Source organism: Mesoplodon bidens (assembly GCF_964165515.1).
Source record: "Mesoplodon bidens genome assembly, chromosome: 1".
In the NCBI taxonomy this organism is placed as follows: domain Eukaryota; kingdom Metazoa; phylum Chordata; class Mammalia; order Artiodactyla; family Ziphiidae; genus Mesoplodon; species Mesoplodon bidens.
The window spans coordinates 78,979,882-78,995,816 of NC_138176.1; the positions used below are offsets into that span (position 1 = coordinate 78,979,882).

The window sequence follows — 15,935 nt, forward strand, 5'->3', positions numbered from 1 at the left end:
TGAGATTTCTAATAACCCTGCCCATATAATAGGAATGAATCGAATGCTTCCAATGAGAGAACGTTCCAAAACAGAGGAAGACATTCTCCAGGCAGCACTTAAGTATAGCAACAAGAAGACTGGAAGTAATCCTACATCTGCCTCTGATGATTCCAACGGGCTGGAGTGGGAGAATGATTTTGTTAGTGCCGAAGTGGATGATAATGGCAATTCTGAGTATTCTGGATTTGTAAATCCTGTGTTAGAACTGTCTGATTCTGGCCTAAAGCAATATGATGTGGATCAACAAAAACGGTAGGGAAAAATTGTGTGATCTTGTTTATCAGTTATGACCAAATGTTTAAAGCCAACTAGAATGTATAAATGGTTGTGCTGAGCCTTTTTGTAAGAGGGGAAGTAAGAAACATGTTATAAATGCTTATTAGAAAGGAATAGGAATGATAGGTTATATCTGAATTGCTTCAGAATTAAGTGCAATTTCATCATCTGCCTTCTGCTTTTCAAAAACAATTTAATGGTTCTGTCATGTTATTAATTAAATTTCTTTAACTCTTTTCTTCATAGCAATCCTGTTTACTGTTTGTAGATTTTCAGCTTCTAAAATAGTTTTATTAATTTCACCTTGAATGCTTTCTTAACTCTGTTTCAGTAGCTAACTGCGAAAGTATTAAGGCATTTTGTGTTAATGCTCAGCAGATGTGAAGGGAGCATGAGGAGGGACTGCCAGATTCAGATTCAGAATAGTGTTCCGTTTTCCAGCATTATTTGTTCCTATGACTTACTTAAATTTTATTATGTGATAGTAAGCACAATTAATTTGAGTAGATGACCCGAAAGAAAGGCCAAAGTATCAGTTTCTTTCTACACTTGTTGCATATCCTACTATAATAATGTTGACTCAATCTGAACAAAGTATGTGATATGTTAAAATAATCTTTCAGAGTTTGGACACTTAAAGTGAGTAATCAAAAGATATTTAAGAAATATATATACTTAGGTTTTTTTGTTTGTTTGTTTGTTTTTTGCGGTACACGGGCCTCTCACTGTTGTGGCCTCTCCGGTTGTGGAGCGAAGGCTCAGCGGCCATGGCTCACGGGCCCAGCCACTCCACGGCATGTGGGATCTTCCCGGACCGGGGCACAAACCCGCGTCCCCTGCATCGGCAGGCGGACTCTCAACCACCGCGCCACCAAGGAAGCCCTATACTTAGGTTTTTCACTTCCTTTTCTGTGCCACTATAAATGAATATTGACTTTAATTGATATAGTAAATTTCTAGCTGTCATTTTTAAAAATTCTGTATTTCCAATGAATGGTCTTGAAAGATTTTACACAGAACATATTCTCTGTGCATGATATATTAAGAAAGGAAAACCTGAAAAAGGTAATACGGGTATTTCAAAGTAAATAAAATCCTTTCTGGTATGAAAGAATCCATTGATTTTATTAAGCTTTCCTTTGCCTTGTAATACAACGTGCTTTAATGGGGTGGAACTAAGTAAATCAATATATATAACTGAATTTTACAATATACAGTTAACTTTTCTTTTCTCTAAAGTTTACATATCAATTTAAAAGGCCAAGGATATAAGACACTCCCTGATTGCTTGTCTTGATTTTGCTGAGGATTGAATGTGACTTTAGTAAGCAAACTGTTTTTTCAATTTTTCCGTAGTGTTTTTTTTTTCTTTTTCTTGCAACAATGACAGTGCATGTTCTCGAAAATATAGGAAGGTCCAGATATAAATAGTAACTTAAAGTTCTTGCTATACTTTAAAAATATCATGTGGCCCTTTCAATATTTGAACTGCTGGGCAATGACATCTATAGTTTTGTCACCTTTTTTTATCTCATAGAAATAAATATGACACTTTAAATATGTAAATATATTAGGTAATGCTGTTATTTATGTCTCAACATAATTTAAGTTGTAGCTATGTCATTGGAAATATTTTAAAGATAATCTATATTCACGTTGCCTGTGTTATGCTTTTTAAAGTTTGTATACATCAGATGTATATTTTTGGTTTGGCATAAGCTACTATTGTAATTTTTCTTGGCATTTTGTTCATAAAGAATTTTTTGAAGGAATGGTAACTTCTCAAAGATTGTGAATAAACACATTTTTACATTTAAGAATAATAAATTATTTGATTATTACTAGTTTTACTCCATAAACATGCAACAGTTTTGACTCCCGGCTTGTAATTATTTTATTAAATCTGCTATGAAGACAAAAAGGAATGAATTGGTAAAGCAGGATGGAACTAAACTTGAAAATGTATTTAAACTGCTAAGAAAAGGATATCAATTTTCTTGCTTTGTATGTTTATGAAAAACACTAGAAATAACATTTATTCAGCAAATATTAGAGAATCTACTGTATCTGGTAGGGTGTTAGGGAGAGTGAATTTTATTTGATGTAGAATAGGAAGCCACTGACTTTTTGTAAGCCAGAGTGTAGTGATCAGATCTGCATTTTTGAAAAATTCCTCTAGCTGCTATGTAGAGAATATGCTGTAGGAGGGCACAAGTGGATATATGTATACTACTCCCAGAGGGACATGGTGTGGCTTGGATTGATAATTGCTATAGGAATGCAGAACAGATTACCTTTAGAGGTAGACCAAAAAGATTTTTTTTCAGTTTTATTGAGATATAACTGACACAGAGCACTGTATAAATTTAAGGTGTACAGCATAATGATTTGACTTACATACATTGTGAAATGATTATCACAATAAATTTAGTAAACATCTATCATCTCATAGATACAAAATTAAAGAAACAGGAAAAAATTTGTTTTTCTTGTGGTGAGAACTCTTGGGATTTATTGTCTTAACTTTCATATATAACATACAGCAGTATTAATTATATTTATCATGTTGTACATTACATCCCTAGTACTTATTTATCTTATAACTGAAAGTTTGTACCTTTTGACTGCCTTCCTCCAAATTCCCTCTCCCCCTACCCTCCACCTCTGGTAACTACACATCTGATCTCTTTTTCTATTTGTTTGTTTGTTTGTCTGTTTTTGAAGTACAATTGACCTACGACACTATGTTCCTGTTACACAACATAGTGATTTGGTATTTCTACACATTTCAAAATGATCACCACGATAAATCTAGTTACCATCTGTCACCATACAAAGATATTATTACATAGTTATTGACTATATTCCCCACACTGTACATTTCATACCCATTACTCATTTATTTTGCAACTGGAAGTTTTTACCACTTAATCTCTCTCACCTATTTCTTTCCTCCCCTTACCCACCTCCCCTTTGGGAACCACTTGTTCTCTGTCTTTAACTCTGTTTCTTTTTTGTTATGTTTGATCATTTGTTTTTTAGATTCCACATATAAGTGAAATCATACAGTGTTTGTCTTTCTCTAACTTATTTCATTTAGCATTATACCCTGTAGGTCCACCCGTGTTGTCACAAATGGCAAGATTTCATTTTTTTTTATGGCTGAGTAATAGTCACACACACACACACACACACACACACACACACACGTTTTCTTTATCCACTTATCTATTGATGGGCACTTTGGGTGCTTTCATATCTCTGCTATTGTAAGTAATGCTGCAATGAGCATTGGGGTGTATATATCTTTTCTAATTAGTGTTTTTGTTTTCTTCAGATAAATATCCAGGAGTGGAATTGCTGAATCATATGGTAGTTGATTTCTAATTTTTTGAGGAATCTCCATACTGTTTTCCATAGTGGCTGCACCAATTTACATTTCTACCAACAGTACACAAGGGTTCCCTTTTCTATACATCTTTGCCAACACTTGTTATTTGTTGTCTTTTCGATAATAGCCATCCTGACAGATGTGAGGTGATACCTCATTGTGGTTTTGATTTGCATTTCCCTAATGATTAATGTTGAGCATCCTTTTATGGCCTGTTAGCCATCTGTATGTCTTCCTTGGAAAAACGTCTTCAGATCCTCTGCCCATTAACTGTAGGGTAATGCATTCAGCATGGTGCCCTGGCGACCTTGCTCACTTTGCATATATGCATAGCCAACACTCAACCATAGCCTGACCCAAGTCTTGACAGAAACCCCTACGATCCTTCCTGGAACATGGCAAGACAGGCAGTCTTAGAGGAGCCACCACAATTCCATTTATCATCTGCCTCCCTGGCTTGCAGAAGGCTGCCGTGAGGCAGTTTCTCATCCTACTCCCTGGTTCCAGCGAGGCAAGGGATGTCAGCCTCACCCGCATTCAGGTACAGATGTAGGCTAACAAGACTGCTTGGTTGGAGTTTAGAGTTAGCTCCTCAGTAACAGAGCTACCCTCCACTGAAGGCATCTGTCATCTGGCCCCCCCGGTTCAGTGTTAGCTCCGGACATCCCTAGCGACCAGGGATGCGGGACACTGACTCACTGGTCCTGCTTTTGCTGTCTGTGTAAGTAATAAGGAGTTCATTGCCTTTCTGTTGGCCAAATCTATGGAAGTATGACAGCCAAACTAGCAGCTACAGCTACTCTTGACGATAACTTCTTGGTTTCTGACTTAATAAATGTAGTGGGAGGAACAGGTTTGGGAAGTTGGAGGAAATTAAGAGCTCTGTTTTGTAAAGTTAAATTTGAGGTACTTATAAAAAAAAAAACCTGAATGAAGATGTCTGCCAAGTAGGTGATGGGATATATGTCTACAGCTCAGAGAAGAATAGGTACAAGTTTAGGAGTCAGTAGTAGGTAAATAGTAATTTAAGTAATTATTCCAGCTGAGGTCCCCCTGAGGAAGCAGACAGGCAGAGAAGCCCAATTAAGTGTTGCCCTTCAGAAGTCGGGGGTAGAGAACAGGCCAAAAGAAGCAGATAGGGGAGGAATTCGAGGAACCAAAGAATGTGGTGTCACCAGAGCCAGAAAGAGAGGAGTCAATGATATCAAATGCTGCTTGGGCACTGAGAGAAAGGGCAGGTGCATCAGCTGGGCTTGGGAACAGGAATATTGCATGTTCCATTTTTTCAAATGAAGGGATGGAAACTGAGAAGTATCTTGTAAGGGGTGAAGAATAAAGAATGGCCAGTGTAGACAATTATTTGAAAAGTTGCGGTCAGAGCAGAGAAATGGGGTAACTGGAGGGTATATGGAGTTGTGTGAGGGTTTTAGGATGCTAGAACTTTTAAAATGGTATAACCAGGAATTATGCCTGCTTTTATTTTTTTTTCCAGTAATTGGAGCACTGTGCGACTTGTGGGGATCTTTGTTCCCAGACCAGGGATTGAACCTGCACCCTTCGGTAGTGGACGCGCGGAGTCCTAACCACGGGACCGCCAGGGAATTCCTATGTTACACCTTATTTTGACTGTCTAACCTCAGAAGTTTCCTGTTTTAAAATATTACTACCTTGATATGGGTTTTTGAGAAATGATTCCACTAACAGTATTAAGAAAGCCGTTGTGTTCCCCTGCATCTCACGATGATCTCTTCTACGAAGATGCTAGTAAGCAATGCCAAACTGGCTCATCTCTAGTCCCTCAGTGGCCTTCCACCAGCAACAAAATGTTGAAACCAGCATCAGCGCTAAAACCGCTGCTTTCCTATTTTTTTTTTTACCAGTGTCCCTGCCCTAAATGCATCGCTTAGAGAGATACCTGGCCAAATAAATATTTTCATGTAGGTTGGATAGTAGAATGATGAGTGATTGGACTTGGGTACAGCTCATACCAACTAGAAGCCCAGTAAATTCTAATCACAATTTTCCAAGTGCTCATCCTCCGTCATCACCTGAAATGGAAGATCCAATTGTTTCAATCAGGCTCCAAAAAGTAAAATAGTAACCTTACCTGTTACTTTAACAGATGATAACAATTACTGTAAGGAATTAAACAAGTGTTAGAGAACTGAAAATGTTAAAAGGGCCATGAGATAACATGGAATCAGCTACCAAATATATACACATGAAATGTGAACAGTTATCTCCTGGTAGTAAAGATTATAGCTAATTTTTCCACAAGGCATATTAAAACTAATACTACACTCATGTTAGAGCCTAATAGTAATGCTTCTTCAAGTCAGTCAATGCAGTAGGTAGTAGAGACAGAATCTTCTAGAATATGGTTATATAATCACATAGCATATGTGATTTCACCATTGGAAAGCACCCCCTTGTCATAAAGTTGCAGGTTCAAGAAGAGACTGCCTATGACTGTAACACTGGCACCAATTAATACACCCCTTTACTTAAAGAGCCCAAGAAAAATCAGTTTCCTGGGACAAGTGAGTCCTTAAGAGGTGAACAGCGAGTCTCACAACTTAGCTGCAGTACCTAGTATCAAACACCAACATTTTTGTTTGCCCTCACCCACACCCCACTGTGGCCATTGTTTGAGAAAATGCTTTTCTTATCCACATGGTCACTGACGAGCAGCCATTATTTATTTATTTATTTATTTATTTTTGCGGTACGCGGGCCTCTCACTGTTGCGGCCTCTCCCACTGCGGAGCACAGGCTCCGGACGCGCAGGCTCAGCAGCCATGGCTCATGGGCTCAGCCACTCTTTAGCATGTGGGATCCTCCCAGACTGGGGCACGAACCCACGTCCCCTGCATCGGCAGGCAGACTCTCAACCACTGCGCCACCAGGGAAGCCCTGGAGCAGCCATTATTTAACGTGACCTGAGGCAAGTTGATTGGTAGATGGGTGGGCACCTGACCCAAGCTGACCCTTCTCTTGGACTGGAATTGGGAGATAAGGTTCTCTTTGGGTGGGTGATCGGTAACATAGAACTTGGGAGCTACTGGTGGCCATGTGCCTCCATGCGGGGTGAGGAACAAATAATGGAGCCAATATGCATTGAGGGGCACAGCTGGATGTGTCTGAATCCCCAGCCACAGCCTCTGCCTGCGGCCTACTGCAGTCCTCCCTTAAGAGCAGTCTAAAAACAGTTCCTCCCTTTCTTCAGAAAGAGTTTCAAAGAAAATGGTTAGAAAATTAAACTTTGACTTTATTATGTACACGGATGCTGTTAAAATTTTGAATTCATGGAATTTAAAACTGTAGTACATAAAAAGCTATTTAAAATTTGGTAAGAAAAATGAAAAATTGGGAATCCCTGGCAGTCCAGTGGTTAGGATCGGCGCTTCCACTGCCATGGGCCAGTGTTCAATCCCTGGTCGGGGAACTAAGATCCCACAAGCCATGTGGTGCAGCCAAAAAAAGGGAAAAAGAATTCTAAACTTAACACAGTGGTTTGTTAAAATGTTTAAAATATTGGTTTTAGATACTGAATACAGACAAGGAAAACGGTATTCTTGGGAATAAACAGTGTAAGTCTATAGAGAAAAAAAAACTGAAAATCAAGGTATTATTGCTCAAATAAGTCTTCCCATATTAAAACCACAATGACACACTAAAAAACATTATGCTCTGTTCCAATACTCTGGTACTACAAGTACCAACAGGATACAACACCCATAATAACTTGTTTGTAGCCCTGACCTTGAAAATAAATGACTACTATGAAATAATATGACCAAACCAAAACTTACAAACCAAAATGAAACAATATAAAACATAGGACCAAAATCAGGCATAAAAAGACAGTAACATAACCATATTTTGAGAACACTATTCCTTCATCACAAAGGATACTATTTGTACATTAATGCTCACAGATATACACTTAACAGTAATTCTTCACATATCCAGCAATGCAACAGGTGACTAAATCAATGACTAACACAAGTTACAGACTTCAAATGATAACACCAGATCTCAAATTTGACAAAGTAATAGATGACAATAATATACTACACTAAGAAACTCTAAATAAGTGGAATGTCTGTGAAGTGTCTACAGAGTTCTTCATCCCTCATGATTCCCTTAGCCCGGTGCATTTACCATTCATTTTCACCCATTTCTACAGGAGAATTGTTTTGGGTGGAACAGGATGAATAACTGCCACACTCACGTATGGGCTTCTGTGGTAGCCAGTTGTTTTCTTGCAAGAGTGGTCTTGTTGACAAAGAAAACTGAATCTCAAAAAATTCTAATGACTCTCCATCTTCCTTCTCCATCAGGAACTGATAGTCCCCAAACCTAACTAGGCATTTGTGTGGCAGGTCCATTTTATTTAGGTAGCCCAGCTCCTTGTTTTCCACAATCAGATTGGTCTTCTTACTCATATTTTTAATTTCAAAAGAGAGAACTGAGCTATCAAACTTTTTAAATAGCTGCAAAGAAAACTGAACTCGGGAAACCTGTTTGTCCCGAAAGGTATAATGACAGGTGTTGGAATTTCGGCCAAATTTCACCACTTCGCTGGAGGGGAGTTTTTCTCGGTTAACAAACCTTATTGATTGGAATATTCCATTTTGCTGGTGGCCAGGATGGTAAACAGTCATCTGGAGACAAGTTACTGTCTCTTCTGTGTCAGCATCTTCGAAACTGGACATGACGTACACCAGAATCTGACCCGCCTGCAACAATCAAGTCAGCACATTAGTTCACTCCCATACATCAGGCATTGAGATCTTTGATTCTAATATTTTGATGAAAATCTTCTGATTTATTTAGACTTTAAGAAAACAATACATAGGCAGGATACTTTCAGTTAATGAGTAGATATGTGAAATCTTATACCAAACCCCATACGAACTGGTGCATTACTCTTTCCTCTCTATTTTTCATTTCTAGTTTGACAGTAAGACCATACATATTAATCTAGATGATAACAAGGAATGACTATTGATAAAGCAATTTGGGGGGAGCATAAAGAAACTTCCGTTCCTTTTTCATTTAAATAGAGTGACTTGGTCCCAGACCAAACATGACAGCTGTACTTTAAACAGAAAATCAGGAATAAAGAAACGAGGATATACACATGAAGAAAACCTACAGTTTATTAACTGAATTAAAACTTAATGTATTAGGAATTTTGTACTGTTTTGGGTGGAACAAGATGAATAACTACCACACTCAGGTATGGGCTTCTGTGACTTTTGAGGTATTATGTATTATCCTGATTAAAGACATGTAAAAGTTATATACAAATAACTGCAACATTTGTCCTTTATATCCTTAGATTTCTAGTAGGTAAAGGGTTAAAAATAGTAAATGCTTTAAAAGTTTACTTTATTCTATAATTTTTTAATTTAGACATTACACACTTTTTATTTTAAAAAAAAAATCTCCATGAGGTAGTTCTAAATATCATAGTCTGTACTTGTACTGGAATTATTTATTTTTGTCAATGGTTCCTAATGACTGGACAAACTGTCATTAGCCACAAGCAGCTCAATCTAACTGCTGTTAACCCATCCCTCTAGAGTGCACGGCCCCGTGGTGCCCTCCACCTCCAACTCACTATATGTACCTTCAATAATCAGTGGAGTAGTTTAAGTAGTAAAACAGACAGAAGAATTAATTATTAAAATCTATGAGAGGTTATTTTGACCCAAAACTGCCATTTTAAAACCAATTCATTTTAAAAGAATTACACGCACATGATTTAAAAATTCAAACACTTAGAAAAGGATTTTTTTAAAGTATCTTCCCTCCACCCTAATCCTTTTTTTATTCTTCTAGAGTCAACCACTATAAATGTTGCTTTTATCCTTACAGAAGTCTTCTTTACACCCCAAGCAAAACTGTGTGCACTCAAAGACACATAACACATTTCTACACAGAGAAAAAAATTTCTTACACAAATAGGAACATACTGTATTTAGTTCTAGACCTTGTATTTTTCAATTAGTAACACAAATGGGTGATTTTTTCCATATCTATACATATAAATATACCTCAATCTTAAACAGCTGCACAGAATTCCTTTAATCTAGTGTGGTAGTAAATTATACCAGTAGGTAGAGTGAAGCTGAGTGCTCCCTGCATTTCTTAAATACTATACAGTATTTACAGTGGGATTTGGGGAGCAATAGCCTTAAGCGAAGTTGATTTGTAGTTTTATTGGTTTTTGTTTGCCATCTATATTAGATACTGGTATCAAAATTATGCTGGTTAAAAAGAAAAAAACAGTTTTCCTTTTCTTTCCATGCTTGCTGCTATTTACTTTTTTTTTTTTTTGGTGTGTGGTATGCGGGCCTCTCACTGTTGTGGCCTCTCCCGTTGCGGAGCACAGGCTCCGGACGCGCAGGCCCAGTGGCCATGGCTCACGGGCCCAGCCGCTCCGCGGCATATGGGATCCTCCCAGACCAGGGCACGAACCCGTATCCCCTGCATCGGCAGGCGGACTCCCAACCACTGCGCCACCAGGGAGGCCCTGCTATTTACTTTTAAAATACAATCTTCTGTTTTGCAAAGTTGTGTTGCAAAAAATCAAACTCAATTTATTCAATTACTTAACAAATAACTAGGCAAAATTTCTTTTTTATTGATTTAGAAACATATTTTAAAATTTACTTTCATAATAGGTTCTTTTTGGACATTATTTTACCGTATTGCCTTACCCAAGCAACAAATGTCCAGCTATAAGCAGAAAAAGAGAAAGGAATGCTCAGAGTCTTGGAGCAAGGGTGATAAAAATTACTATGAAACCAAAGGCAGCAAGAATTAACACACAGTGGGTAGAACTGGTTAATCACCATGATTTGAAAATAATTACAATAATAAAGTCGTTATTCAAGAAACAGACGGCTTAAAAGAATAAATACAATAAATCATGAGATGATGCAATTAGTGGTTGACAAGAAAACAATTAGCTGATAACAAGTAAAGAGCCTAAAAAGAAAGAGCAAGAATCTGTCATGATTTCCACCTTGTCTTGGATACACTGCCATCACTCTAATTCATTCTTGGACTTTGGACAATAACAGTTCCAAAAGGAGACCTGGATTTTAAAACATGGTATATTCTGGATACAGTCTTTTGGTAACACCCAAATTTGTGTTTTTGTGTTTTTTATATAACCTAGTAGCTTAGAATTAATTCAGTCTTTTGACAAAATCCACCATCAAGAAAATTTTGCTCCATACAGGCTCTTATGCCTAGTACCCAGGGGAGATATATTAAAGGAAAAATTTGGCATTCTGGCTTATAAATCAGTGGCTATAAGTGTCCTGGGGTGACTCAATTCTCAGCTTTTGATGAACTTCTGGGTTCACAACTGTAACCCGTGTTACTATCAAGTATTTGCTGCCCCTCACTACCAGGCCTATCTCTACTGGTTCTGCCCCTTTAGAAAGATGATACTTCCCACTCCAGTGATAACCATATCAATGAAATGTGAATGGAAGTAACATGAAGCTTATTTCCAAGCACAGGTTTTAAAAACCACCGTGTAGATAGACCTGCCTCTTCTCTTTCCGTATACCACATCGGTGGTCCACAAAAGTAGCAGTTCAGCGTGGGGTCCCAGACAGAGCCATAGAGACTCATAAGCAAAAGTTAACCCTTCTTGTAAGGTGTTACTGAGCCATAAGGTACCCTGACACATGCACTCACCTATCTTATGAATGTATGAAACGATAACAAAGCCTGACAGTAACAAAGGCTGCTACTTACTGTATGCCTTTCATGTGCCAGGCACAGGGCTAGCCCTTTATACGTACTGTCTTACTTAATTTTCAAAATAACGCTATGAATCACCGCTTCACAGATGAGGGAGCTAAGTCTCAGAGGGTTTATCTAAGTAGCCCAGGTCACAAAGACAGTGTCAAAGGCAGGATTCACACAACGGAAATGCACCCTCTCTCTTGCCCACTACAAACGTTACTCCCAAATACCAGTTACTTCACAAACTATAGCAGCTACCCAGTAGAGAAGAGGGCCACGGAGGTGTCTGTCAGAACGAGCAGGACACCAACCTAAAATCTAATGCTGGGGAGGCAAACACACTGTTACTGGCTCCTCATAAGAGGAAGAGGCTGTGAAGCACCAGGTTACTTCGATTATCAGTTAACCTTAAGCCTGGGTGTATGGATGTTGGCAGGTCACTAATAATTATGGCGGGTTGTTAGGGAGCTCCAAAGTTGAGAAAACCATGGTATCTGACCTCAAGGAACTCAGAAACTAACTTATTCATTAGTTTGCAGAGTTGCAAGTTCCCTCTACAAAGTGACCTGAATCTCTGACATTTCAGAGTGGTCAGTAGAAAAACAGAAAAGACAGAAACTAACAAAAAAACCTAAAATAATAAAATTGTTGGATTTTTTATTTTAAAAGTCACTAGCGTGCAGGTGCTCAAAAGCAGCTTTTTCAAATCTGTTTGGCCTAAGTTATCAAAGAAACATAGTAACAATGAGCTTATATAGTGGTATTATCAGTGGTTACCTCTGGAGAGGGAAACTGGGATTGACGGTGGAAAGGAGACTTGTCACTGCACACACTGTACTTTCGGAATTTTATACCATGTGCATCTAATATCTATTCAAACATTTAACAAATATTTTCTTTACAAAGTCACAAACCATCTGATTTTTATGGAACTAAATGGAGTTGGAGATTATCATCAAAGTGGGTTTAAACCATGATCTCTGACATCAAAAAGCTGTAAAACAGTGTAATGATGTCTAACATACAGTAATATTTGTATTAACAAATTAACTACAATAACTTTGCTGGCACTGAGCTAACAGAAAGGGAAGAGAAACTTGGAAGCACAGCAAAAGACAACTATCCTGACCCCCCTCACTAGGTCATCACCCTGTAGTGTGGCTTTGAAGACATCCGTGAACGCTATTGTTCAGCAGAATCAATACTTACTTAAGCAACAGGTCTTGCTAAAGGAGTCGTGAAAACCAAAATCAACAGGAGGAAAACCTTAGTAAAGCTCAGTTTTTTCCAGAGACGATGTCTTCTTTCTCCCACTGTGCCTGATTGGCCTGTAGCCAGCCAACATTGCAGAGTCCGGTTCTCCGTGGCTGCGGACTTCCGCTGCGAGGCTCAGGGTGTATTCTCGCTCCAGAAAATTTGGGAAATTCCTCCTTTCAATCTGAAAGCTGGAGAAAGTCCCAGGAAACAACGGATTACGTTATTTTCCTAACCAAATAGGCTGAAGCAAGGCAGGTCTACATGCAACCGCTCGGTGAGCTACACTTCATAAATGGAATTCCTTTTTGTTTACTGATTGGGGGGGGAGAACTTTGCAAAGCACAGGAAAGTACAAGGAAAACCCATCTCCAATATTTCCTTTCAGTGCTCCCTCGCTCCATTTATAAATACTCCTATAGTTTGTAAAGCTGGGATCACGCCGTAAATAATCGCTCGAGCGTCTGCCCGCAGCCGCGTCCGCGGGAGGAGCAGATGACTCTACGCAACGCCCCGGAAGACCTCTCGACAAAGCTTCCCTCTCCGGGCGATAAACAGAAAAGACGCAGTCCCCACTTTACACCCCAGACCGCCCCTAGACAGGTACCTTGGGGTCCCAGAGTCCGTGAACTTCCCTTTGCTTTCCGGGCTCGGCACGAGGTTAATGGACGCGACCTGGCGGAGGCCCTGGATCGAGGGGTGGTCACCGCCCGCCGGCCGCGCCGCCGCCACTGCGGTCTGGGGTGCGAGGACGGGGAGCCGGTGTGAGCCGAAGCGGAGGGACAGGGCCGAGCGGGGAGAGAGGGACGCAGACGCAACCCAGCCGGGGCCGCGGGGGGCTGCGGCTTTCAGACGCGGCGGCGCGCACGGCGACTCCTTCAATCGGCCGGCCGAGTGCGCCCCCTCCGCTGAGCCCTTAAAAACGAAAGCGCGGAGGTTCCCAGACTCCGCCCGGGCCTTGCCAGCCCCACCCCGCCCCCTGCCTTCTCCGTGTCCGACACTGCCCTGTCAGACCAGAAAGCCCAGCCTCCAGGTCGGGTGGGATGCGAGGTAAGACGGCGAGGACCCCCACCTCCCAAACGAGGGCCCCTCCGAAGAGGGTGTGGCTTGCGAGCCGGAATTTGAAAAGGGGACTGAATCACTTCAACATTAAGGGCGACTTCCCCCCACACACTGCGAGTGTTGGCCTGGGACCGGCGTGGGGAGAGGCGAGGAGTTGAATTAACCATCAAGCAAGACAGTTGCGGGGCGCACGTTATTCTTATGCAGTCCTCACAGTAGGGAGAGTAGGTCCACTTTACAGATGAGTCAACTGAGGCCCAGAGAGTGATTAAGTTTCTGAGCGAGGAAGAGGCAGAACTTGCTCCAGAGCTCGTGATCAGCCTCCTGGTACCCATGGTGCCCTCACCTTACACCCGAGTGTTCCGGCGCTCCCTCTCTCCCCATCTACCTGAAGGCAGTCCTCAGTCAACACCCAGGGTCTCGGGTTCCAAAAGTAAGGGCTAGTACCTGGTGCAACAGGAAACACTCAACCTCCCAGGAGTCCTTTATAGCTTAGAGTAAATAAGATGATACTATTTTCCTGCCTCAGGGAGAAGATCTGGGATGAACTAAAGGTGGAGAGAGCCTAAAGACAATAGGTGTCTAGAGGGAGACAGGAGACTGTATGAAGAGAAAAAGGGCTGAGAAGAGCAGTGGGGGGACAAAGCTTCTGGTGACCGAGGTCATACTGGCTTACTTACTTCAAGGCTTGGGAAACCACCCACCAACTCTGGTAAATGTCTGATGGAAGCCGCTCATTTGTCTGGGTTCCGTCCTTGACTTCAGGAGAGGGCTTGTTTATGGGTCCGTTTCACTGGCAATAACAATGATGCTTGCTGCTTCACCACTTGATAAAGAGGTTCTGAGGAGGGGTTAAGTATTGAACTCTCAAAGTTACATGTAATCAAGAACCATAAGCATGAGAAAGGACCGGTGCATATACAAGTGAGGCAGATTCCTGTAAGGTTGCAATTTTGTTCGTTAATCATCAACACTTACTATTCCTCCCCTGAAAGATAGTCACAGTATCTTTTTCCAGTCAAAGAACATTAGAGCAGGTGGAAGATAAGACATGCAATTTGACTACACCAATAAACTCACACAATGAAATAGTATTACTGGAATTGGAGTTTCTGATCTCTAACCTTTAAAATTAAATGAGATGTGAAAATGCTTTATAAACTGCAAAGGACTATTTAAGTAGGTGTTATCGATAACACTAATCGAGAAAACGCAACAACTGTTAAAATTCATGATGCTGAACATTATTCCATTTTTCTCTTTCCTTTAAGATGACTTATTTAATTTACTAAATGACCCAAAATGAAATTTGAATAAGCCTTCAATTCCAGATCAGTATCTAATCTCAGTAATGGTTTTCACCCTCTGACAACTGGTTAAAAACAATGGGCCTTGAACCGAAAATGGCTTGTGCAAGTTGAGAAACAGCCAAGAGTGCACATATGAAAAGTTTCTGTTCCTTAAAAGTTTGAAGGGACAGTTAGTGGTGGCTACCTGCTCCTGGTTTCAAACTACATATACTATACTACAAAGCTTTATAATCAAAACCGTATGGTACTGGCACAAAAACAGACACAGATCAATGGAACAGAATAGAGTCCAGAAATAAACCCATGCACCTATGGTCAATTAATCTAGACAAAGGAGGCAAGAATATACAATGGGGGAAAGACAGTTTCTTCAATAAATTGTGTTGGGAAAACTGGATAGCTACATGCAAAAGAATAGAACTAGACCACTTTCTTACACCATAGACAAAAATAAACTCAGGATGGATTAAAGACTTAAATGTAAGACCTGAAACCTAGAAGAAAACATAGGCAGTGTACTCTTTGACATTGGTCTTAGCAATATCTTGGGGGTGTCTGTCTCCTCAGGCAAGGGCAACTATAGCAAAAATAAACAAATGAAGGAAGGTACATCAAACTAAAAAGCTTTCGCTCAGTGAAGGAAACCATCACAAAACAAAAAGGCAACATACTCAATGGGAGAAGATATTTGCAAATGATATATCTGATAAGGAGTTTGTATTCAAAATATACAAAGAACTCATACAACTAACATCAAAAAAACTAACATTAAGGAAAGGGTAGAAGACCTAAATAGACATTCTTCCAAAGAAGACAATACAGAT

At 40.0% G+C, this 15,935-nt stretch overlaps 3 protein-coding genes across 9 annotated transcripts in view; 2 read left to right on the top strand and 1 right to left on the bottom strand.

Annotated features, from left to right (window-relative positions):
- Nucleotides 1–5,166, top strand: part of AP1AR (adaptor related protein complex 1 associated regulatory protein) — a 30,878-nt gene extending 25,712 nt beyond the window's left edge. For all 5 annotated transcript variants that reach the window (XM_081244274.1, XM_081244275.1, XM_081244277.1 and 2 more), the window contains one exon: nucleotides 33–5,166. In XM_081244274.1, the coding sequence (XP_081100400.1) occupies nucleotides 33–298 (266 nt within the window). In that variant the 3' untranslated portion in view covers nucleotides 299–5,166. The remainder of the gene's footprint in view (nucleotides 1–32) is intronic.
- A 1,790-nt stretch (nucleotides 5,167–6,956) lies between these two features.
- On the bottom strand, nucleotides 6,957–14,706 carry TIFA (TRAF interacting protein with forkhead associated domain). Of its 3 annotated transcripts, none has more exons than XM_081244329.1 (3): nucleotides 14,482–14,706; nucleotides 12,695–12,930; nucleotides 6,957–8,451 (listed from the first exon to the last, which is right to left on the bottom strand). In XM_081244329.1, the coding sequence occupies exon 3, from the start codon at nucleotides 8,425–8,427 to the stop codon at nucleotides 7,870–7,872; it is 558 nt and encodes a 185-aa protein (XP_081100455.1). In that variant the 5' UTR covers nucleotides 8,428–8,451; nucleotides 12,695–12,930; nucleotides 14,482–14,706; the 3' UTR covers nucleotides 6,957–7,869. The 3 variants fall into 3 exon arrangements, with proteins under 3 accessions (XP_081100455.1, XP_081100453.1, XP_081100454.1); XM_081244327.1 differs by lacking the exon at nucleotides 14,482–14,706 and adding an exon at nucleotides 13,347–13,642; XM_081244328.1 differs by lacking the exon at nucleotides 14,482–14,706 and having other exon boundaries at nucleotides 12,695–13,296.
- ALPK1 (alpha kinase 1) overlaps nucleotides 13,718–15,935 on the top strand; it is a 134,428-nt gene continuing 132,210 nt past the window's right edge. The window contains exon 1 of the mRNA XM_081244197.1: nucleotides 13,718–13,789. The gene's annotated coding sequence lies outside the window, so the exon portion shown is untranslated. The remainder of the gene's footprint in view (nucleotides 13,790–15,935) is intronic.

Bases quoted from the DNA above. Each gene is read 5' to 3' on its own strand.
- TIFA (XM_081244329.1), bottom strand. From the start codon at position 8,427: ATGTCCAGTTTCGAAGATGCTGACACAGAAGAGACAGTAACTTGTCTC.